Here is a 23986-nt window from a genome sequence, read left to right as displayed (position 1 = left end):
CTGGCAGCCATTAAACACAAATGAAAAAGAAAAGATGTCACTTCTGCCTAGCACTGCTTTGTGCAATTCTTCAACCACTGAACAAAACAGGAGAAAACAAATTATGCTCTCTGATTTGCACTCCCCAGTACAGTCCTACAGAGTGCCAGGCAACTTCCCCAGTGGGAGTCCCATAGAGGGGGAAGGGATGCTCAGACTGACACAGATACTCACAGGTGAGACAGGGATATGACATCAGCAAAGATCCCCTCTGGGAGTGTGGAGATATCATTTCCATGGAGGGACCTGCACACAATCACAGGCAATAGTTCTTAATGCCCAGGGACTGGCAGCTTACGGTCAAGTTCCTGCCCTGTCCAAGAGGAGCATTGCTAGTCCAGCCTGGCTGGCTAAAAGCACAGAAAAAGTACGTGAGTTGTCATGTACCCCCCAACACGCATTAGAAAACTGGCCTATGAGAACAAGGTCCCATGGTGCACGGGAAATTAAACAGTCCTTCCCCGATACCTTTTGCCTCACTGCTAAGCTTCCCATCCCCAGCAAGAATCAGGCCAGGGTTAGACTTCAGAGGGGCAGACTAATTTGAATTCTTGGAGAAGGAGAGGGAGAAGGAAGTTGTGGTAAAAACCTTGAGATGGCATGACTGTGCGTGTGCGTGTGCAGAAGTACAAGGTACCTACAGCAGTCGTAGAGAACGGAGACCTTCAAAGGCGAGTGGGGGGATGCACTGGAGCGCGTTGTAGCTGAGAATCCTGGGTGATGGTGGAGAAAGAAAGGAACAGTCTGGATCATCACACAGTCTCTAAAGACATCCCACACACTGGCTGAGGGGCTCTCTGCTTCCCTTCCCCCAGCACTTTTCGAGGTTCCCCAAAGGACAACTCACACAAAATGAGTCTCTTTTTTTCTTGGGGTGAGTATATTCCATCCTGTGTGATTGCTGGCATCACAGTAAATACATATTTCATTCACTCCATGTATGACATGCAGCATAATTTGCCATGATCTTAAAACTGCAAAACTGATGGTAATACCAATAAGACTAGAGGAGCTTGCTAATTATTCATGTGTATTCATTTGTATTATTCATGTCTCTTTCTCCAAACCCAGTAATGAATTACTTCACTGATTAAAATAACTCTTACAGAATTCTAATAGAAGTTTAAATATTATTAGACTGATAGCTGTTCCCCCCCAAACAAATAACATAGGCATGCGTAGGGCAGGGGTGGGTGGGGCGTATAGTATTTAAAGTTAATATTTTGCCCCCACCTTTTTCATATGGAAATTGAAACCCAACAAAAACCTACAGTTTAAAGATTCCGATCTACAAATAAATCAGTTAATTATAAACTGATTGATGTTTTCAGTCTTAAATATTTATTCTAAATGAGCAATGTAAGTGTCCTGCCCTCCTGGCTGATTGTTTAAAACACTGGAATCCTGGCATGCACTGAACTTGATTGTCAGTAGCACAGAACGAAAATCCCCAGCTTTTATTATTATGTAGCAGTTTTAGGATTTTTAAGCCAATGTTAGGATGGGAGTTGACCTGTGTAAATGTACCCTTCATGCGAATTTTGGCAACTTCCAGAATCTAAGACTGAACCGGTGGTTGTGGTGTGCGCTCTTATGGGCAGGCGGATGCCATAGCAGGAAAGGCACCCATGCTTAGGTATTTGGAAACAGTCTCATCCACCCTTGGTAGTGATATCCTCTGAGGCTAGTTGGTGGCCTGTGAATCAAGGGCAGCTAGCAGGAAGCACAGTTTTGCTTCGAGCCCCTTTCTGATCTGCCATGCAGATTTTTACTAGGCACTCACAGGGTGGTGAGCTGGCTCATATTGGTGAAGGATGAGTTGCTGAGGGAGCTGATCTTGTTGTTGCTCAGGTCCCTGTAAGAAAAGAAACACCAGACAGGCTCTAATACAACCTTTGATTTGCTTGTCCTTCAGCATCATTCTGACCACTTCTTACTACCCAATGGAGGCCGAACTACCCACTGCATGCTAAAGATGTGTACTTGGAAATCTGTGCTGAGAATCCAGTTCCCAGGGGCATGGAGGTCCAATTCAGACAGGGTCTGTGGAATATACAAAAAGGCTCCTCACCAAATGGCCTCAACCAGATGCTATTTGCCTCTTTGGAGAAACCTAGGTGTATCCTGGCAGTACATGTGGAGACCCAACGAGGCAAATATTGCCCCCTCTGTTTCAAGTTGGGAAAATGGCATGAGGGGAGGGGAGGGGAGGCTGGTATGCTGCAGTACCAATCAGAATTGGGCTCCCACACAATTGTGAATTCAGTTCCCAGCACAAACTTGCAACACATCTGTGTGGGCTCAAGGAGGATCCAGGGAAAGATGTGTGGTTAGGCCCCATCTCAAGCACCTGTCTCCTGTACTCTTAGGGCCATCTTCATGTGCAACTGAGGCTTCAAAGCATAAGCAATGGCCCCTTAATTTGACTTATCCTCCAGAAATCTCTCTGTGCAGACGATTGCACCATGCCAGCTAATTCCTCTAATCACTGCTCTGTCAGGTGCTACTGGAAAGGAGTCTTGATTAACTGCATCATACATGGAGAGGGAAGTCTGCCATTAGGCATGCTCTGAAAGTGGGGAAAGGAAACAAGAAGGCCAGAGCTTCTGCATATTCTTAGGTGAAACAGTGGTTTCTGAGGGTGAATTGTTAGAATTAATATTACTAAGAACTGTGTGGGATGGAGATGTCTTACATTCCCCCAGACCAGATAAGTCCAGATTTCAGTATAATTCCTCATGGATACAGTAACCACATATATGGGAGGAAAAATGGGTGGAAATGGACCATTTGGGACCTGGGGAGAGCCACCTCCCTTAAATAGCTGCATCCCTACAAGTGCACTCTTTTGTCCTGGTTAACAGCATGGCTGCCTCCTTGTTCTACTATGATTTCCTGTGTTGCCCATCTCTGTTTGTTTGACTCATACTTACACCAGCTGAAGGTAACGGAAGGTAGAGAGCTGCCCAGGGACCAGGGTGAATTGATTGCCATCCAAATAGCTGCAAGAGTAATCAAGGATGTATCAGAGATCACAACGGAGATGCAAATGTCAGGGTGAAATGACAGCAGACTGCTAATAAAGGCGGAATGATAGCAGACTGCTAATCGGGGTGTCTAGAACAGGACTGTGAACTTAGGAACCATAAGCGGTGACAGGCATAGTACCCCCATTGCGCTGTCACTGGGACCAACTACTGGGAAACCATCTGACTGATACTGTATTTGTAAATATACGTGCTTCTCATTAGTATTTCTAATATAACAAAGGAGCTAGCATCCATTTAGGAGTGCAAGGTCCTTTATGTGCAAGTTTCTTAAATCTGAAACAATATCAGTTCCACACTTTCAGTTTCTCCGCCAGAATTCATTAACTTCATGGAGCAACAGACTGGCCTCTTTTACATGCCCCATGTACTAATAATTCTAATTCTAATTCTAATTCTAATTCTAATAATAATAATACTTTTCATAAAAGAAAGAATGCTTTTCATAGATCATTAAGCATATGGTTTTTGAGCCGACATTCAAAAAGAAAGCATCAGGATATGGAATACGCAGGCCTTACAAGGAAGTCATTGCTTTTACAAAGCAGAGTTAGGACTGAAGCAGGTTGTTTCTCACTCAGCTGCTCCGAGCCCCTTAATCCAAAGATGCAACACATCTGTCCTCACCGCCCCCCTCTTCTGAGGCACTGTCAAGAGTCAGCATTACTCACAGCTCTGTGACGTTCTTGGGGATCCCCTTGGGGAGGGATTTCAGGTGCTTGTTGCTGCAGCGAACGACAGTGTCTAGGCAAGTGCACTCTTGGGGGCACTGAGGGCGTGGGAAACAGCTGGTCTCCTCCTGACCTGCTAAGGGACAAGCCAAGGGAGTTATAGAGGAAAGGGCACAGTGATGGCATTCGAGAATCCTGATACAGGTATTATCTCAAATTTCTCCAGGGAAATCAGAATCTTCACCTATCCTGGTCACTCTATAAAGGGTCCCTGAATTTTTTAATGGCCACAGGCATCAGCAGTTAGAGCAGAGAAAATTAATTCATTTAGGCAATCAATCCACTTCAAATAAAAATATAGTTTTCCATTGGAAAGGGTGTGAAAGGCCCCTTTGACATATATGCCCGTCCATTGATTTTTACAAGAGACTCAGTGCACAGACGCCTCCCGAAAGAACTGTGGGACTTTTAATTCATTTTTCTGATCCACAGCCTCCACCAACCATCCTCCACCCAGACCATATCAATAGCAGCTATTTGGATCAGAGCCAATAGCTCAAGATGATTCACCAAACAGCAAATCATTTATCTATTTGGCAAAGTGACCCTGTGTTAAACATCTCCAAAATATCTCCGTTGTTGAGAAATTGTATTTACATAGAATGAATGGTTAAATAGCTGATTAGGTTGACTTGCTTTCCGCCAATTAATTCACTTGGAAAATGCTTAAAACTGGCTGACAGCCCTATCAGCAGCCCATTACATAATTAGGGTCTACTACATCTCTGGCAAAGTTCAGATTTTGGTAATGCCAGAGGAGCCAGGCATGTAACAGATGCTGAGGTTTCATAGGTCCATGCTGGCACACTAGAGATGGTCATTCCAGTTCAGGGAACAGTGAGGATAGCAGCAGACTGAACTGTACGTATGCACGCGCGTGCACACACACGTTGCTTCTGTCACTACTACTCAAAACAGGGTGCCCAAGCCTGAAGTGGATAATGCACATAGTTCCGCACACATTATTTCATCTGTGGAGCGCAGCCCCAGCTGGGCTCCCACTTCCGCCTGCCTTTATAAGAAAACCTGTATCCAGGTGTGCACTGTTTTTCAGAACTGAAATATATGGCAGTAGTTTCGTACACACTCTGCAGGCTGGGCTAATGGACATTTGGCATATTAAAAGTTTGGTTTAACATGCAACAGTTCCATGCCCCACTAAAATCAAATGATCCACAATTTGCATTTGTACATGTGCATCTCTGTACTTAAATCTACACTGCAATACTGTTCGGTGGGGAAGGGGATTGAAGGGGGTTAGGCAGGGATTTGAGCCTGGTTGAAACACAGCACTTTGCCACACTACAATACACTGACCCACTGGCAGAAACTTAGAGAGGGCTTTGTAGGGGCTAAGGAATGTTTCTAGCCATCCACAGAGCCACCCACAGTTTACATAATCCCCCCCACTCCATTCACAATATTATCCAAAACACCCAGTGCCTGTCAGTTACCTTCCTCACACCTGAAGTCTGGGAAGGCCACATCCTGTAGCGGGATTTGACGTAGGAAGTCTGGATTATGGCAGCGTGGGTTCCCTGTCACAATCTTCCTCCTGCGAAGCCAGTCACCTAGCCAGGCCAGGCGGCAATTGCAATTGAAGGGGTTTGCCAGCAGGTTCCTATGTGGGAGAGGGAAGACAGAGAATAAGGAACCTGGGCTACACTGGGACCATCTTATATGGCATCCACAAAGAGGGATGGCAAGAAAGACCCCAGCCCTTTTTGCAAATCAACCTACACTTCTGCTCCCCAGGATAAAGAGGGTACAGCAAACTGGCTAACACTGTGAGCTTTGAGCCAAAAAGCCAGTCCCTGTTTCAAATCCCACCTCAATGATAGACTCTCTATGACACATGAGATAAGCCATGATTTTCCCAGCGTCAGCCCCTCTCCTGCACTATCAGGATAATAATACTGTCTGACCTACCTTATGTGGGTGTTCCAAGAATTACTGCAGTAAGGACTCTGAGCATTACAAGTGCTTTGTATTATTACAATCCAATATTGTGATATCATAGATACATGCCAGATTCTACAGGTGCGGCATTAAAGCTATGGAACCCAGCCAGAGATAAAATGGGACTGTTTTCTCTGAGCTACAATTTCAGGCTGTCTGCTGATTCTGGCACTGCTCGTGAGTGGGGGCCTGTTCACACTGCCAGGAACACCCCAGCAGATGGCCGGGGGTGGGGGGAACATAGACTGAAAAAGAAATAAATCAAGACCAGGAGGGAGCACAATCACCCAGACACCCCTCGCCTGGCTGATTCGGGAGGTACTTTCCGTCTGATGTCATGACTCACAGAGTAGAGAGTGACTGCAATGTGTCAAAAGCGCCGGGTGCAATGGTGCTGATCTGGTTGTCATACAAAGAGAGAAGGCGCACATTGCGCAGCCCTGTGAAGCTGTCGTTGTGGATGCAGTTGATGCGATTGTTCCTTAACATTCTGGAGAGAGAATGGAAAGCAGCCTTTACTACCAAGGACCTTCACACTCCTGCTGCTCCCCACATGTACTCATATAACCAATAAATACTGTTCCTTTCACCCCGTTCCAATTGGGAGTAACTTACAATGTCCTCAGCCCATCAAGGCCCCGGAACATGGCGCTGCGCACTGACTCCAGGTGGTTAGCAGTCAAGTGTAACTCGCTGACGGAGGCCGCCCCCTCAAAGGCCCCGTCCTCAATCTCTGACACCTTGTTGTTGCTGAGGTTTCTAGGAAAGCAAGGAGGAAGAAGTGAAGACTGAGGGAGCAAGAAGAAAGTTTTTCATCTCAGCCTACAGCCTACAGGGAGCTCTTAGTTCTGGCTGAGACGAACAAAAGAAGATGAGTTATGTTAGCTCCAGTTTTATTTATGGCATTCAACTCTTAGTTTGTTGATGAACTGTTTCTCCACCCACCTTGGATGCTCTCCTGCTTTCAGCCTTGAACCTGGGACATTAAGCAACAAAACTGCCATCTGTGGGTCTGCCTCACCTGTCAGAAACAGCTGGACTTTGGGACGTCTGCTAAACTTAAAGCCCTACCCTACCACCACCTCCATTTTCCTGGAACATCTCCCAGATCTTGTGTGGGAAGGAGGTCTTCTTTGTTACTGAAGTCCCTCACCCACACACACACTCACATTTTCTTCAGGTGTGGGAGCTTCTTGAAGATGCCTGTAGCTTCCAGCACTGTGATCTCATTATTATTTAGGCGCCTGCAAGAGAAACAAAGGAAAGTAAACACTGAAAAAGTGGGAATGAAATTGAAGCCAGAAAAACAAAAGGATTCTGGTGCCTCTCTCAATATTCTCTAAGGGCCCCTTCACACATTCATTTCCCCCCTGTGCTAAGGCGATCGCTATGTAATAAAGCATGCAAAAGTACAATGTGAAGCCAATACACATCAGAAGAAGCCAAGAAGCCAATACACATCAGCTTTCTAAATTGTGTATCTGCAGCAGAAAAACACTTGCATTGCACTTCAAATAATACAACACCCGTACTTTCCTCCTCAAAGATTCTCTCAAAGTACACATTTGAAGTGGCTGTATGGAAGTCTCAGTAATGTGCGTAAGACAAGGGTCATTCCGCTGTACTCTGTGAAGTGCCTGCACACAGAATAAGTAAGGCACACAAGCTGTTTCAGACTAGAGAGGCATACACCTACACAGGGCAGATACAAAAGAAGAAAAGGGAAGAAGTAGTGGCAGCTGCAGGAAATGCAGGGAGCCGTTCTAGGCTTTGACAGCACATAAAGTGGGCGGTGGGTGCCAGAATAAGGGATAAGGAGAGTGAAAACTGGCTGTCATGCTGTGTTTGTTTGGACGACAATCTAAGAGTACATTTGCTCTTGAACTGATTTAAAAATGAAGGAGGAAAGCTCATGGATAACAAGGGGCTTTCCTCTGACCTCTCTTTTTCACCTTAAACAGCAATCTACAAACTGGGCAGAATTCACAATTGGCAGCAAACACCCAGTGAACCTTTAAAACTGCGACTGTGCCTGTATGTCTAAACGTTCATTGCCTTTCAAAACAAAAATGAAACTGTTGATTTGAGATATCGATAATCCTAAAATAACAACCTCTGGAACAGCCTCGGTATCCACAACTGTGTAAGCCACAGTCAAGGAGTTCAGAGATTTTTTTGGGGGGGGGGGAGGGGAAGTCGTAAAGTTCACAGATAAAAGACAAAGCCTTACAACTCAGCTGTGGCCTGTGGAAGGCGTTCTGGGATCTTCGTCAATTTCAGATTGGAACACTCCACCACGTTGGCTTCACAGCGGCACTTGGGAGGGCAGACCACGTCACTGTGGCATTCGCTGTTCAACTGGTAGTCTTCTGTACCTGCCCAGAAAAAAGAATACCGCCTGCTTGTGTACATGTTAGTCTCTACACATGGATGTGTGTGTGGATCTGAAAGCTGCTGCTGCTACAAAAGTGTACTCTGGAAGGGTTCTCCCTGGCTAGGTAACCCTCAGGTGCTCATCCTGCATTAGCCCCATGGAGCTCCCTCCTCTCAAGACTGGAAAGCAAAAATGAGATGGGGGAGCTCAACTTTCCAACAGGGTAAGGGATCTACAGGTACTTCATGAAGAACTGAATGGGCCTGGAGATTTCTATATCATAAGCAGGATATTTGGGACCGAGTGAGGACTAAAATTAGTTCCCAAAAATCCAAACTCCATTCCTTGTTCCACCACAGTGATCCTCCTTTCCAAGTTGTACAGTCTCTCTGGTCATCGGTTCCCCAGGCCCACAACTCTGTCTGATCCTGCCATAGATGGGGAATCAGGAAAAAAAATCTATCCAGCAGGCCAATGATTCCTTTAGCTTATATAAGACTTCTATAGCTCCCTCTAAAATGGAGGCATTCGTATTCAAATATTCCAAACTCTTCCCGGCACCTCTTCTCCATGGGCCCAGTAAAAAAAAATCCAGACAGAGTCCAAATGTGAGTAGTGCAGATGCTACAGCAACAGGAAAGGTTCATCCCAAAGAGAGAGACTCGCCAATCCCAGTCTGATTCTGTGTTGTAAAGGATGCCTGTAAAGATTGCCTGATATCCTTGACAGGCTTAAATACAGCCATTCAAAACCAGCATAATGGACATTCCTACAACCCCATTCTGCCAGCAGAGGAAGAGTACCATGAACACATGCATGCAACTAGTACATAAATCCTAGCAAATCCAGCCTCCATGTCTTGCTCCCTTACCTGGAATGAAATATTGCTCTTTGGCTGTGAACAGAAACAAGCAAACAGTGTTAATGTAAACACAGTTAAACTTGGCATACTAAGGTCCATGCCCCTCATTATTTTTCAATACTCTCAATATATATGCCAAGGAACTACAGCAGGTACATCAACTCTTAATATGTTTATCTGAAGAAAAATAGGCATATTGCCCCACCACCCATTACAGTGTACACATTCTTTTTAACATGAGTATTAATTCTTGTTTAAAAAAGGAAATGGCAAAGTCTTCGGCCTTCAGTTTTCAAATAAGTCAATAATTTTATGATAACAAATCCCACTTTGTTGAGGATTGAACAGAATATGATGATACCTTCACCTCAGCTAAGTCCTTTCTCCCCTCCCCCTGGCATGTCTTCACTTTTAAGGTAGAGGCAGCCTCACACTTGGATCCAGAGATGCACAAGCAGCGACACTAACAGATTCAGGGCAGTTCCACTTGAGCCACACCTAGTGCTTTCCACTCTATATGTTACAGTGACCAGAAATTGATTGCACGGGATCTTGCACCAGTGGAAACACAAGAGAGGATGCAATAGGTTTGACTTAGTGCAAGCAGCTACTGCAGCCTTTTTCTCATGTTTCCACTTGCGCGAGAGCGCTAGTAGAAGCGGAAAATTTGTGCTGGATCCAACCTTTATAAACAGTAACAGTGATTCTTTCTAAGAGCTCTGGCCACAGACAGTTTAAAATGAGGAGGAGAAGAAGAAAAAAGAACTAGGCTGAATTTATGGATGGTGAACAACCATTACTAATCTTATGGCTTGGCACGAAACGAATATAGTTGGGGTGCGGAGAACACTTCTGCCTCAATTCCATGTCAGAGATAAAGTCTCTGAATAAGCACGCAGGTAGGTGCACGGGTTATGATGGGTGGTATCCTGCTCTGTCCTAAGCTCCCAATCTAAAAGCAACCCTTCCGTTGAAAGTTAAGCCATACGTGAGCAGCGGAACTTCTTGCTCTTGATCTGTCCAATGCGTTTGTTGGCCAAGCGTCGGGGGCTGGCACAGCGAGCACCACTTGTTTCGATAGGGTTGGCCCGCAAGAAGTCCGCCAGCCACTTCAGGTTGCAGTCGCAGATAAAGGGGTTCTGGGCTAGATGACTGTAGGGAGGAGAAGAAACAGGAGTTGTTTAGCACATCCTCCCCGGAATGGTTGTACACACTCAGGGATCTGGGAGTTGCTCTGGTGGCTAATGTAAGAGGAAACCAAAGAGGTTAAGCTAGATACTACATCAAATATAAACAAATAAATCTATTTTTATTACATTGTGCACAAATATATGTTAAAAACACTGGGACTACAATATAGGCTACCTAAAAAGCATGAACAAATATTAACAATACATACTCAGTTGATGTCAATTCATAAAATGACCAAACTTAGACCAAACACGTTTTGACCTTATATAGGCCTTCCTCAGTGGTCATATGTAAACCAATTTTATAATACATATCCTGACATCTATATACACATTATACAAGGTCAAAGATATATATAAAAGCCTTTTAAAAAGGGGGGGAAAGAGAAAAAGTCAATTACTATAACCTTAATAAATAATTTACCCAAAGAATGAAAAAAAGTTTTTTTTGAAATTGTATGGTTACCTTTTGTTTTGTGTGGCTTTATGTAGATATATTTAGCCCATGTGTGTGAGGCCACATTAGAGTTTGACATCACAATTTTGAATCTAGCTGCTGAGATGGTGCATGCTGCTGGCACAATGCCTCTGTAACCCCACTGGGATGCTAGAACATGGGGTCCTAGCAATGATCCTGAGCCAATCTCAGCCTTCCAGGAGGCTCTCTTTTCCCACTGAGATGGCATAGTTGAGAAACGATGACCTAGCAAGACTCTCCTCTTAGTGCGCTGAGCTTCACAGTCACCCTTTGTCCTCTGCCCAGAACCTGGCCTGCCTTCTCCTTGGAATCCCAGCACTCAAAAGCCTACCTTCCTCCCCCAGTATCCTGTCGCCACTGGACACATCTTAAGAGAAGAAAGCACTCACAGTGTCTGAATGGCACGCAAGGTGGAAAAGGTGCCCTTAGCCAAGGTCTGGATCTTGTTGTCATAGAGTGAAAGCAGTGAGAGGTTCTGCAGATCAGCAAAGGCATCTGCCCGGATGCAGTTGATTTTGTTGGCATTCAGGAGCCTGGAGTGGAAGAAGTGTTACAGCCTAGCTGTGTGTGTATGTGTGAGAGAGACATACAACATGAAAAACATTCACGGCCAGCATTCAGAGTAGGAGGGGATTCCATGGACCCCACCCAGCTACCACCCAACTAGTCACCAAAAGAACCTTATGCTGGTGGGTAAGGGCATTGTACCCATGAGATTTTTTTACTGACTGGGCATTTGTTTAAACTGGGCTCTCAGCTGTTTAGAGTACAATGTTAGCATGCCAGAGATCCGTAACCTGGGCAGGCGTTGCACTGGCATACTACATGGCATCCATGGCAAGCAGCATTGCATGTATAACAGCACAGCTTAAACAATACACTGAGCAGATACAGCAGTGCTTGAAAAGGTGCAGAAAAGGGCAAAGCAATATTATCAAGGGGCTTTCCTATAAGGAAAGGCTAAGGAGTTTGCGGGCTTTTAAGTTCGGAGAACAAAAAATTAAGGGGGTGGGGGTACAGGGTACCGGTTTATACAATTATACATGAAGGGGAGAAAGTAGATAGAATGTTTTTTCTCCCATAGTACTGGAACTTGAAGGGACCTGGTGACACTGATGGGCAGCAGGTTCCATACAGGCAACAGGAAGTACTTCTTGGCTCAAAGAGTAATTAACCTGTGGAGTTCACCGCCACTGGTTGAGTTGGTTTTAAAAGGAGATTAGACAAATTCATGGAGGAGAGGTCAATCCTAGGCTGTTAGCCAAGGTGATCAATTGGAGCTCCTGTGTTCTGAAGCAATGAGCCTCTGCAGAAGAGGCAATGACTAGGAAAGGCTTTAGCCCCTATGCCTTCCTTATAAGCCTCCCAAAAGGGCATCAGGTTTGCCACCGTGTGAAACTGGATGCTGGACTAGATGGAACACTGGTTTGTTCCCACACAACTACTCTTACTTTATTATGTGTGCAAGACCACATGGGTAAATTCTTCTTGTCTTCTAGAATGACATTTAAATCAGGCAACATCTTACTTTTAAGGGCACTCTGAGAGGACGAATCTGTGTAATTCCCATCCCTTACCCTCATTAACAGCAGACAGACCTGTTTATGCCTTAACCTGGGATAGTGTGGCTGTGGGGGAAGCTGCAACTAGATAAGGAGCAAAGTGGGGGCTAATGTTGGGAAGGGGATTATGACCATAAAGGGGACTGTGGGGCAAAAAGGTGCAGTCTGAAGTGAGGCAGACTATGTGGAAGATGAACTTAAATACCGGGGAAGCAAGAAGTTGTAGAGAACGAGGAAGGACCAAATGGCAGGTGCTTATAGTTTTGGTAAAAGCCCTGGGAGGGATGTATATGTGATTCTGGGCTGCTCTGAGATCTGGATCAAAGTTGCCACACTACCACAAACCCCCATCACGCACATGGCCACACAGCCCTCTAGCTAGTCTTCACACTTGTGCTTACAGTAATTGCAGTGCATACAGTCCCCCGAACACCCCTTTGGGCAGCTCTGTGATCTTGTTCCCATATAAGACTCTGCAAAAGAAATGATATCAGTCCTTGGGTTAGTAGCAGCTCTTCATGTTTACCTCTGATCTCCTTATTGTGTGCAGGGAAAAAAGGCTGTCTCCGTTCAACAGCTATTCCCAGGTCGCTCTACAAACAGAGCTGACACGTATCACAGGCACATAGCTCATGGGAGAATGAAACTTCAAAGTACCAGCTTGCTTATGGTGTTGGCACTGGGGATCTGAGTTAAAAAGTGATTTAAGCCTCTATTAAGGCCCAGTTCGTATATGCTAAGAAAACAGGCTTGCCCAATCTCATCAGATCTCAGAAGCTAAGCAGGGTTAGTCCTGATTAATATTTGGGTGGGAGACCATCAAGGAATTCCAGGGTTGCTATGCAGAGGAAGGCAATGGCAAACCACCTGTTTGTTTCTTGCCTTGAAAACCCTACAGTCGGTTGTGACTTGATGGCACTTTGTGTGTGTGTAAAGTGCTGTCAAGTCGCAGCCGACTTATGGCAACTCCTTATGGTGTTTTCAAGGCAAGAGACTAACAGAGGTAGTTTGCCAGTGCCTTCCTCTGCAAAGCAACCCTGGTATTCCTTGGTGGTCTCCCATCCAAATACTAACCAGGGCTGACCCTACTTAGCTTCTAAGATCTGACAAGACCGGGCTATACGACTCTGCCTTCCCTCCCAGATGGTACTTTACACACACTCAAAATACACAAAAGGGACTTCACAACCAAAGACTTGGGAAAGTAAGGGAGATTTCTCCTGGTACTTGAAAGATGATAACTATGGTGCCAAGCAAATGTCATTGTGGATGGAATTCCATAAGTGGGGTGCAGCCACAGAGAAGGATGTGTCTCCAGCAGACACCTGCCTAAGTTCTGTAGGGGGGAAACCTGGAGAAGGCTTCTGATGTCCACTGATAGTCCTTCAAATATTCTGGTCCCAGACAATTTGGGCTAACACAGCAGAGACACTGTGAATAGTGTCCATGATACTTTGTCATGGGCAAAACGACATGCATGAACAGCGAAACGACATGCGTGAACAGCGAAAAAGGAGAACACTCTGGTATAGCATGCAAGTGAAATTTCACTCCCCTTCTCTTAGAGTAGTGTACACAGTGCTGCCTCCCAGTGGGGCTACTCACAGAGAGTTGAGTGACCGCAGGCCTTGGAAGGCATCAGGTGCTATCTCTGAGATCTGGTTGTTGCTCAGGTCTCTGAAAGGGAAAGGCACAGTCAGCACTAACGCAGAGGTTGTGGGGCACTAACAAGTGCTGAACCTACATAACCCTTCTCTTCACTTGAGGTGCCATATTCTGATTTGTGTACTTCACAGAGCCTATACCAGGATGGGGCTGGAAGGTCATGTCAGGGGAACCCCACCCCTTTGCTTCCCAGAGGCCACTTTGCAATGCAGCACTTTCTAGTTAGGCCCCTTCCCTTTGTTTTTATTCACAGGGCAGCTGGGACCTGCCTTTAGTCATGACTTATCTTAAAACTGGAATAAAGAAAGTCATGGTAGTAGGAGCAAGACAGCTGAGGATAGCAATCTTGGGAGCTTTTCTAGCACAGGATTTAAAAAAAAAAAACCACTCACTTGGAAAAATGACAGATGGAATACCACTGAGGAAAGAAGGCCTAAAAGCAGGCTCATAAATGAGATATCTCAAGGCCTCATGTACTATTGCAGTTTTTGAAATGGCAGCCAGTGTAGAAGAGGGATCACCACAGCTTGCTTGCAGCAGTAATAAGATGGCAATTTCTTTTACTGCACAACCACACCTTGACTCTAATGAGCTTCGCTCTTCTTATTTAGAGGTGGAAATTATCATGGGTCCGGACAGACTTGTAGGAAATGGTAACAGCATATTTCTGTGACTGGGATGGCAGTTTTCCTTCCTGTTCAGAAGGTATCCTAATTGGCAGGATTGGCCATTATGGGCACCAGGATGCCTCCCTGTGGGCCGATGACCTCCCCCCTGGGCTGGGCCAGCCCTGTGGCACAAGGCCTGTGACCAGCCCACCCAGGCTCTGCATAGAGTGAGGAGGTGGTGCCCAATCCCCGTGCAAGGTGGGGGGACGCAGCACCCAGTCAATTGGGGAGGTGGGGCATGGGCAGGCAGACGGCCTCTTCCTTTCTCCCTCCCTCCTTTGGGGGGCAGGCGAGGTTGGGAGGGAGAAAGTCCATCTCTGCAAGTTTGTGAAGAATGAACAGAAAAAAGAACAAAGGTCCCAGTAGCTACCCAATCCTATCTTCCAGTCTCTCCAAACCCCGGTCTTCCCCACTCCCAGCTGAGCCATGGATGGAGCCAAGGAATAAAAAGAGAACTGCACATTGGAGAAAAGGTACACAGAAGATCTGGGCAAAATGGGGATGAGGCCAGAGGGATGGGGGCTGGCACTGAGGGAAGCAGAAGGACAGACTGGATACAATCTACTTGCAGATACTCACATCCTACGAAGCTTCTTGTATGATGAGAAGGCTCCAGGAGGGATGGACTTGATGCCATTCAACTCCAAACGTCTGCATGGGAAACAGAGCACAAGTGATAAAATCTACTGGGGCGCACCTGTAGGAACTGTTGAAATCCAGCCTGTTTTGAGAGGGATGCTGCAGAAAGCAGGGCAGGAGCATCTGAATAGGGGGCAAATTCCTGTCCCTGAAGAGTTCACAGTGCCCCATTCTCCGTCTAAACTAAGCCAGCATACAACTGCACTGCAAACCACATTTGCAAACTAATTAAGGACCTACTGGTGAGACAAAACTGATTTAGTAGTAACCACGTAGCTTAAGCAAATCTATGCAGTTTGCCATTTTCTGAAGTGGTTGCATCACATCACAATATGCACAGCTTGCAGCTCAACCCACAACTACCACAGTATGACACACTCTCAGTTGCAACCTGGGCACATGGTGCTAATCACATGACCAGGCATCGGAGTACCTCACCATGGGCAGACCTTTACAGAGACTATTCAGTCCACATTCCTAACATGCCAATTTGGGCATGTGAGCTAACTCAAAATCAGAGCTGGATTTAAGCTTACTTAGGACCTGTGTGCGTGGGGGCCATTTTAAATGGTTCACCATGGCTGCTGTCTATATAACCACCGTGTGGATTAGGTCTTTTTCTCCATCACAGTGGCATCAGTCAGTAGGGTAAGCCATGTTGCATGAGTACCTTGTTGCATGGAGGCAGAAATCATGAGAAGCAACTGAAAGCTTCCTCCTGCTGTTTTTGTATGTATGTACCAGTTGTATTGGCTTGAAATCAATAGAATTAAGGGGGCAGTTCTGTGGGATCCCCAAAGAATTTTCTAAAGATGTCCAAAGTACCACTGATTTTGTGGCCATCAAGGTATAGCAAGGTATCCAAAATATCATTGACTTTGTGGCCATCACGGTTTTGCCAAGCTAGAGGTTTCTGGGTTATTAAAAGCATGGTGGTCACAGTCTCTATCAAGCACTGGACCTCTTTGGATCAATAGCATATTGTGACTACAAAATTCACCACACCGTGGGGGAAAATAGCAGCCTGAACACTAGTTAAAACACCCTACATCTAAAATACTCTACCTTTGTATATGAGAGATCTGTAAAGACAGTAGGTATGTGTTTGGTGGTGGGAAGTACCCTCAAGTCACAGCTAACTTATGGTGACCCTGTAGGGTTTTCAAGGCAGGAGCCATTCAGAGGTGGTTTGCCATTGCCTGCCTCTGCACAGCGACCCTGGACTTCCTTGGTGGTCTCCCATTCAAATACTAACCAGGGCCAACCCTTCTGAGATCTGATGAGATTGGGCTAGCCTGGGCCATCCAGATCAGAGCAATATGTGTATGTGTGTGTCTATTAATTACTAAAATTCATACTGGATCCCAGCCAAACTGAACTACATTCCTGGTTTGTCTCCTCTCAGTAGGGAAGGAGGCCTATTGCTAATTTTAAAGATTGCTTCCCTCCCTGAAGCAGCTTGATCAGCAGAGTTTGGCCTGAGATTGTCATGGCTTGGAACCTAAGCAGGATCAGCCATTTTCAGGAGACCACCAAGGAAGGTTGGGGTTGCTACATGGAGGAAGACAATGACAAACCACCTCTGCTCATCTCATGCCTGGAATACCCCCTGGAAGGGGTCGCTGTAAGTCAGTTGTGACTTAAAAGCATCTTCTTCTTTCCTCCCTAGTATGAGAAATTACTGATCTGAACAGTGCCTTGCAGCCACTGAGGAAACTTGCGGGGGGGGGGGGGGGCTACAGTCACCTCTGCCTAAGGAATACAGTTGCCCCGTGATGCTCCAAGGGCACAATTAGTAGCATCTCCATTCAAAATAAACACCAGAGAATGGAGACAGAATATCCATGCAGAGGAGATTCTGTTGAGAAGGGTCCTCGTGCTTCTGTCAGGTCTTCTTCCCCACCCACCCCGTGTTATTTCCTACTCACATCTCTGTCATGGTCTCAGGCAAATTGGCTGGGATGGCTGTCAGCCCCTTGCCACGACAGTCCACAATGCCATTGCTGCAGGTACACATGGCAGGGCAGGAACCAGATGAAAAACTGCAGATTTGGACTCTAGCTGCATCATTCTGGCCTGAAGAGAAAGGGGAGCATTGCAGAAACTTAGTGATCTCATTTTGCATATGACCCATCTCTGCCCTTGGCACTGCAAAAGCATCACTAGCTGCCCACTAACTCTTTGCTTGTGGAAGACTGTGCTGCCAGCACCTTCTGCTTCCATTTTGTGGTCTTTACCACTCTTTGGTCCATGACTAGTCCACATGAGCTGCTGTTTTACAAAGGTCTGGCCCACTATGATCTCAATGTCAGTCAAAAGGGGTACGCATACATGTGTGAGACAAATGAAAGCTTGGCTAGGAGAAAAGCAGAAGCAGGCTGCATTTGCACAACTGAATTTTAATAACTGAATGTAATGGCTAACTATCTCTGCCTTGATAAAGTGCAGCCACGGCATGCAAGGACAAGCCAGAAGAGATGACTCAATCAGGCCTGGTCAACTCAGTGGCTATTGCTGCATTCTGTTCAATCATCTGTTTAAATCATCACGACATCTAAGAGCGACGTGTGGCGCCCATCTGGGGATACCTAATTTGACAGATCGGGGCCACATAGATGCTGAAAACTTGGGGGACTGCCTTGATTTGTAGAAAAATCTCAAATATTTAAATTTTCCCCAAATTAAAATAAAAACTTAAAATGTTGTCTGTGCATGCGTAGCAACGCACTTACTTTGCTTCTGTGAGCTGTGGCGGAGCCCAAAGGCAGCTGCAGTGGAGTCCTGGAGCCCGGCCACAGCGGCAGTGGGTGCCAGGAGCCACTCCAAGCCTGGCTGTGGGAGCGGCGGACGCCAGGAGCTGCTTTGGACTGGGCCACAGCTATGGTGCATGCTGGAAGCCGGTCCGGAGCTGAATGTGACAGCGGACGCTGGGAGCCACTCTGGGCCTGGCTGCAGTGGCTGCTGGTGTTGGGAGCTCTCCAGGCTTGGGAGTGGCTCCCAAACATGGCCACCGTTACTGCCAAGTCTCCAAGGTGATTCGCTGAGCCTGGACTCATGCCAGCTCAGGAATGGAAGGGGGGAGATGGGACCCCCCCCCCCGCGAGTTTCACGGGGGGGGGGGGCTTGTATATCCTAATAATTACATGTGGGCTCATATGTGGATATCTAAATCAGCAGATCAGGCCCACTGCCTAAAAACAAACAGTTCTTCAAATTTGGGGGACTACCCAAGTTTGGAGAAAAATCTGAAAAGATTTAAATAATACATTGAGGGGGTTTAATTCCCCCCAAAACAAAAATATTATCTGTGCCTACTCCTACCTCCTCTCATTCCTCTGTTGGACAGCAGTGGTGGCAGGAAGCCATGGCGGGCCCTGCAGAGCTGTATGGGGCATGCCTGTGGGGGGGGGGGGGACACAAGCCTTGTTGGCTCTGAAGGGACTTGCCATCGTTGTCGATGGAGGGGAGAAGCCTCGGTGGCCCAGCAGCAGTTGCCGGGAGCTGCACAGGACCCATGGGTGTGGTGGGGGAATGTGTGGGGGGACTAGCCTCAACACGCAAGGCACCCAGGAGCCACATGAGGCTTGCTGTTGACAGTGGGGAGGGGAGCCTTGGTGGACCCAGCAGCCAAGGCTAGGAGCCACAAGGGGCTCCCCAGGGTGGGTCATGGGGGGTGGGAACAAGTCTCAGTGGACCCAGGCACCCAGGAGCAGCGCAGAGCTCGCCATCGACACTGCGGGGGAGAAGCCTTGGTAGGCCCAGCGACGGAGGCTGGGGGCTGTGCTGGGCTCACCAGTGACGGCTGGCAAGGGAGGACAATGGCTCTAGTGGTTGGGAGCCTCACAGGGCATGCTGACAATAGTGGGGGGGGGGAAGCCTCAGCGGGCCCAGTGGTAGAAGCTGGGAGCCACACCAGGCCTGGTGGCAGCAATGCAAAAGAATCCCATGCAAGTATCGTGAGCCCCCATTTGTCAAAGTGCAATGCCCAGTTGTCTGCTCTCTGTCGAGTCTAACAGAAAAGACCTCTGGGGATCTCAGCCTGTAACTGCACGATATTAAACCACCTGTCTCCGCTGTTATGAACCTAAAACCAGGAACATGAGTGAGAACTCTAATGCTGATCTACAAGTAAAAGGGAGAATTACAGCTTCTACGCTGATTTCCCTCAATATACTTTATCTGATTATTCTGCTAAATCCTAGTCTGTCATTTTCCCAGCCTTACACTGAATCTCCACCACTTTGCCAAGAAAGATCCTCCTGTAACAATGTTGACGAGCAATCCTCAGCAGAGATACAGTCTTCGAAGGCCATTGATTCCAATGAACAAAGAAAGGTGTTGCTCTGTTTAGGATTGAGCTGTTAGTCCAGGTTTTTGGTCACATTACTTGCTAGCCTGGTGCTAAAACCTTCACTTGTCTCAGTCACAGCAATTTTTTAAAATGTGGGTACAGACACTAGTTCTAACAAATTAGAACTTAATTATTCAGGTGACTAGAGATAACAGACTGATAGTACAATGTTGTTCTGATTTACTCCAGTGTACATCAGTTACTTTCAATGGTCTTAGGCGTGATAAACTCAGCGCAAGATGGCACTGTGAGTGCGCAAGTCAAGTTGGGAAGAGTTAGTACAGAAACTGGCACGAGAAAGGAAGGAGCACATATGGCATCCAGCATGGCCAAGGAAGGAAGACTGTGCATAAAGAACATGGATGGGGAAATGTAGAGGAAACAGCTTTCAGAAAGCAAATTCCTGTACCACTAGTCGGATAGTTGCACACAGCCAGAAATACAGAAGTCAGGACAAAAGGAGTAAAAAACAGACATTGTGAGACCAAAGAAAAAGTTTTGCTGCACACAATGCATGGTCATGCAACCACCACTGCCTGTTGCGGAAACAGGAAGTGAAAGAGGGAGACACAGGAAAGGTGCTGATGTCAACCTTTCACAGTAAGAGGAACTGTTTGTATGTTGGTGGCACCAGTGACTTCCTGGTTGTGGCAGGTTTGATCACTAACTGTTGAGACCCAGTGTAGATATGCTGAATCTGGGAGCCAAAGGGCCTAGTTTATGGCAGTTTGGGAGTTCTGAGAAAGAGTTCTGTGTGAGGAGGCTGGTAGGGTTGCCGCCCGTCTCCATCACCCTCGCTGCAGTTCCCCCCCCCCCGCTCCATTCCTGATGTTGCTGACCTGAGCAGCTGAATTCATTCTTCTGGATTTCTGCAACATTGAGGCCACGCAGAGAAGCCGGACCAGCACACTGTGTGAACAGCCCAATGGTGGGGCGCTGACGCAGCCACTGGGAAAGCCAGCCCAAGTGGCAATCGCAGAACAGCTGGTTGGAGTGCAAGCGGCTGGAGGATGGGAAGGACAGGGAGAAAAAGGGAAAGAAAGTCAATTGCCGTACCTCCCCCCCCTCACTCTGGACAGAGGTGTGGGAGAGACTTCCTGGGAAGGAGAGGCTGGAGCCACAGGGATGTATGTGCACCACTGGAGCTGAGCCTTACCACCCTGCAATTCTGCTTAACCCAGATTCCTGCCTGTGAGCTGCTAATGCCTTCACCCCCTTTTCCTTCCCATACACAGAAGTCATGGCTCTTTTTGCTTTACATCCCCATATAAAGCCCAGTTACATGGGATCTTGGCACTTTTCTGGGATTTTCCCATCATGAAAACATTAATGTGAGAAAGGCGGGCCTGGCAGGGTCTGAAAGTGTCTCAGAAAGTTGCAACCAAACTCCCCTGATAGTTTCCAAACCACCATAATCTACAAAGCACCCTATATTCCTTCTTCTGCCCCATCCCACCCCACTCCACCCCTTGAGTTGCTTCTTCATGTGCTCACAAGGTGCGGAGTTTGGGCATATGGTTGAAGCTGGAGATGGGGATGCTGCTGATATTGTTGTTGTTCAGAGTCCTGCAGGAAGGAAGGAAGGAAGAAGAGCATAATTGAGTGTCTGAGACAAACATATAATTCTTTCATCTGCACGCTGACACGTTCTCAGACTGGCAGCACATCTTATTCATAAAACTTCAGCAGAGTGTAGGAAGGGGGAGTGGCATCTCTCTCAAAGTCTCTTGCACAAGCTCAGCTCCACCACATCCCAACTGCAAGGGGACATGAGAGAGGCTGAGAAACAGATGGAAGCGAAGCTCATCCCGTGGCTTAAAGCAGCTACACGGATTAATAGACTCGTTGGGAAGCTTCCCTAAGGATGCTTCTCCAGGATTCCTTCACTGGAAAATTTCTCCCCACTCCCCTTAAGTTTGGGAGCAAGGCAATCAATAAGGCCAGGACCAGCCTTCAGTCTAGCACAGGAAGAATACCAGGCGCTGGGCTCCCAGATGACTGCCTTTTTGAGTCAACCCCATGAGAATATTTTTATCACTTGATTTTTTAGACAATGGGCAATTTAAAAACTGCATGTGCATTGCTAGGAACATTGGGCAGGAGCAGAGTAATGAACAGGGCAAGGCTCACAGACTGATGCAAGAGAGACAAGAGGCACACGTCATTAGGACCTTGTTTCTTTCTTCAGCCCCACCTTGACTGGGTCCATTGCTCCCACTGTTTGAGCTGGCTGCTCTCACAGATAACCTTTGCTCACAAAAGAGAGGCAGGTGCACAGAGCCTCCTTTCAGCCCACTGGAATAACCCTCCTGAAGAACCCTCCCAGGGGACACTTACAAAACCTCCAGGCCACGGAGAGCACGGAAGGCTCCTTCCTCAATGCAACTGATGTGATTCTTGTCCAATTGCCTGTGTGATAGAAGAGAAGATTACTACAGCCCCACACCTTGGCTCCACACAGACCAACCTGGCTGATTTAAATGAGAAGTAAAGGGACACAAGAGCTCTGTGGATTAAGGACAACAAACACCACATACCTGAAAGAGCCAGCAGGGTAGTGTGGAAAATGATTTGGAGTGCAATGATGCCAGTGAACATGATACAATACCTGTGGGACATGATCCCTCTGCTTTTATCCTACTAATATTAGCTGTTGTGGCAGGAGGTTTGTGGGATCTTCATCTGCACAAGGCACTTGGTCTGGCCCTAAGAGATGTGTGTGTTTGCGACACACAATCACAAGGTTTCCTGGCCCCTGCTGCCACCGCAGCATGTTAGGTGAGGTCACTCACAGATTTTTAAGGTCAGTTGCTCCACGAAACGCCTTCCGGGGCACAGCCTGGAGGAGATTCTCACTCAGGTCTCTGCAGAAGAGAAGTTCAAAGGAAGAAGCTGTCAGCCAGTGTTGTGCTTTGGTTAGAGTGTCAGTCCAGCTTCTGGGAGATCAGGATTCAAATCTCTATATCCCTAGATTTTTTTTACATGGATGGGCATGCACGTGCCTGTGTGCACACACACACACACACACATGCACACACACACTGTTCTGTAGTCTTCAGTTCATGGTGGCAAGCCTTTTTTTAAAAAAAAAAACAGCTGTCTACATATTGCAGTATAGCTTAATCCTGGCCAGCAGGGGGAAGCAGAGGCTTTTCCATTGTTGATTCCTGTTACCACCTGTTCCTTTATCCTGTCTTCTTCACCAAGACCTTTGAGGCCCAACAGCAACTCTTTGTTCAGACTCGACCCAGGGCATTCTGCAGAGGGACATCCTCCTTACTTCCTCACACTTCCTGCTGCGAACCAACCCCTGCTGCCAAGTGGCATCATTAAAAAGTCTCCCTTAATAAGTGCCCGCTTTAAGCTGTATCACCATTCATGGAGATAATGTTAAATTCTCTGAAGCATCTTCCTTCTGCTCCTGTCTACCACCTCACCCCTCTGATGCTCTGAAAGGGCAGTAATCCTGCTCCCTCTGCCATATTCTGGGGTTCTGCATGCCCACAGCATTACCTAGTCCTACTGCGCATGTTCTAAAATGTATTTAATAATTTGCAACAATAACCACAGGATATCTGGAAGCAAAAAATCAACAAAAACAAAATACAAAGCCTTGGCGGGATAACTGGCTTGTTAGGAAAACTGGGCAGATCTAATGAAATTCTCTCAGATCCCTGCTCATACTTCCTTGGTATGTAACACTCCTCTCTCATCTTAATGAGGCCTATTAAAACCCTGCTCTGACTAACATGCCTGAATCTCTTACTGACCAATAAAATTGTTGGCAGAGTGATGTAGATTAAGAGCCTAAACACAAGTTTTAGGCTCTTAATCTACATCACTCTGCCAACAATTTTATTATAAAATTAGGACTGTTCTAAGAATCAGACTAGGAGCTGGCCCTTAGTTGTAGACTATTTGCTTCCAAGAACCCACTTACAATTTTGAAAGAGATCGAAGGAGGGAGGCAAAACCTGGAGGCATACCAAGGGCCATTACTCTGCTGCAGAAGGCTCGCCTCCCTTGCCAACCCTCTCTCAGACCACACATCAGTTACTGCGTAAACCCCTAGTGAACACAGATCAGTGCCTCCCCCCTCTTCCTTTTTTTGCTTAGAAGGAGATGCAGGGCAAACTGAGAACTATCCTGGTAAAACATCTAAGCAGATTTTAGCACAGTCCTATGCAGAGTTACACCCGTCCATGCCCAGGGACTTCAAAGGACTTGGAAGGGTGTGATTCTGCTTAGGACTGCACTGTTAAACAATTGTAGGATATTTGTTTGAAAAGCAGAATAATGGTAACAGAATCAAACACAAAAGTATGTAAATACATGCAAACTAAACACTAAATTTTGATTTGGCCATTGTTAGAGGACACAACAGGGATATGGAATGGTATACCTTAATCTTGTCAGATCTC

At 46.6% G+C, this 23986-nt stretch overlaps 1 protein-coding gene across 1 annotated transcript in view; it reads right to left on the bottom strand.

Moving 5' to 3' along the window:
- Positions 1–23986, bottom strand: part of SLIT1 (slit guidance ligand 1) — a 126121-nt gene that overhangs the window by 11408 nt on the left and 90727 nt on the right. Inside the window, exons 5-25 of the mRNA XM_056849443.1 lie at positions 22358–22429; positions 21903–21974; positions 21060–21131; positions 20405–20568; positions 17143–17290; positions 15155–15226; positions 13848–13919; positions 12644–12715; positions 11070–11213; positions 10001–10164; positions 9022–9045; positions 8007–8151; positions 6946–7020; positions 6392–6535; positions 6123–6266; positions 5272–5438; positions 3758–3890; positions 2973–3041; positions 1823–1894; positions 681–752; positions 214–285 (exon numbers count right to left, since the gene is read on the bottom strand). Of these exons, the coding sequence (XP_056705421.1) occupies positions 214–285; positions 681–752; positions 1823–1894; positions 2973–3041; positions 3758–3890; positions 5272–5438; positions 6123–6266; positions 6392–6535; positions 6946–7020; positions 8007–8151; positions 9022–9045; positions 10001–10164; positions 11070–11213; positions 12644–12715; positions 13848–13919; positions 15155–15226; positions 17143–17290; positions 20405–20568; positions 21060–21131; positions 21903–21974; positions 22358–22429 (2169 nt within the window). The remainder of the gene's footprint in view (positions 1–213; positions 286–680; positions 753–1822; positions 1895–2972; positions 3042–3757; positions 3891–5271; positions 5439–6122; positions 6267–6391; positions 6536–6945; positions 7021–8006; positions 8152–9021; positions 9046–10000; positions 10165–11069; positions 11214–12643; positions 12716–13847; positions 13920–15154; positions 15227–17142; positions 17291–20404; positions 20569–21059; positions 21132–21902; positions 21975–22357; positions 22430–23986) is intronic.

Source organism: Euleptes europaea, chromosome 5 (genome assembly GCF_029931775.1).
Source record: "Euleptes europaea isolate rEulEur1 chromosome 5, rEulEur1.hap1, whole genome shotgun sequence".
NCBI lineage: Eukaryota > Metazoa > Chordata > Lepidosauria > Squamata > Sphaerodactylidae > Euleptes > Euleptes europaea.
Note: the sequence above shows the minus strand (reverse complement) of the source record. Positions and strands in the feature narration are given on the sequence as shown.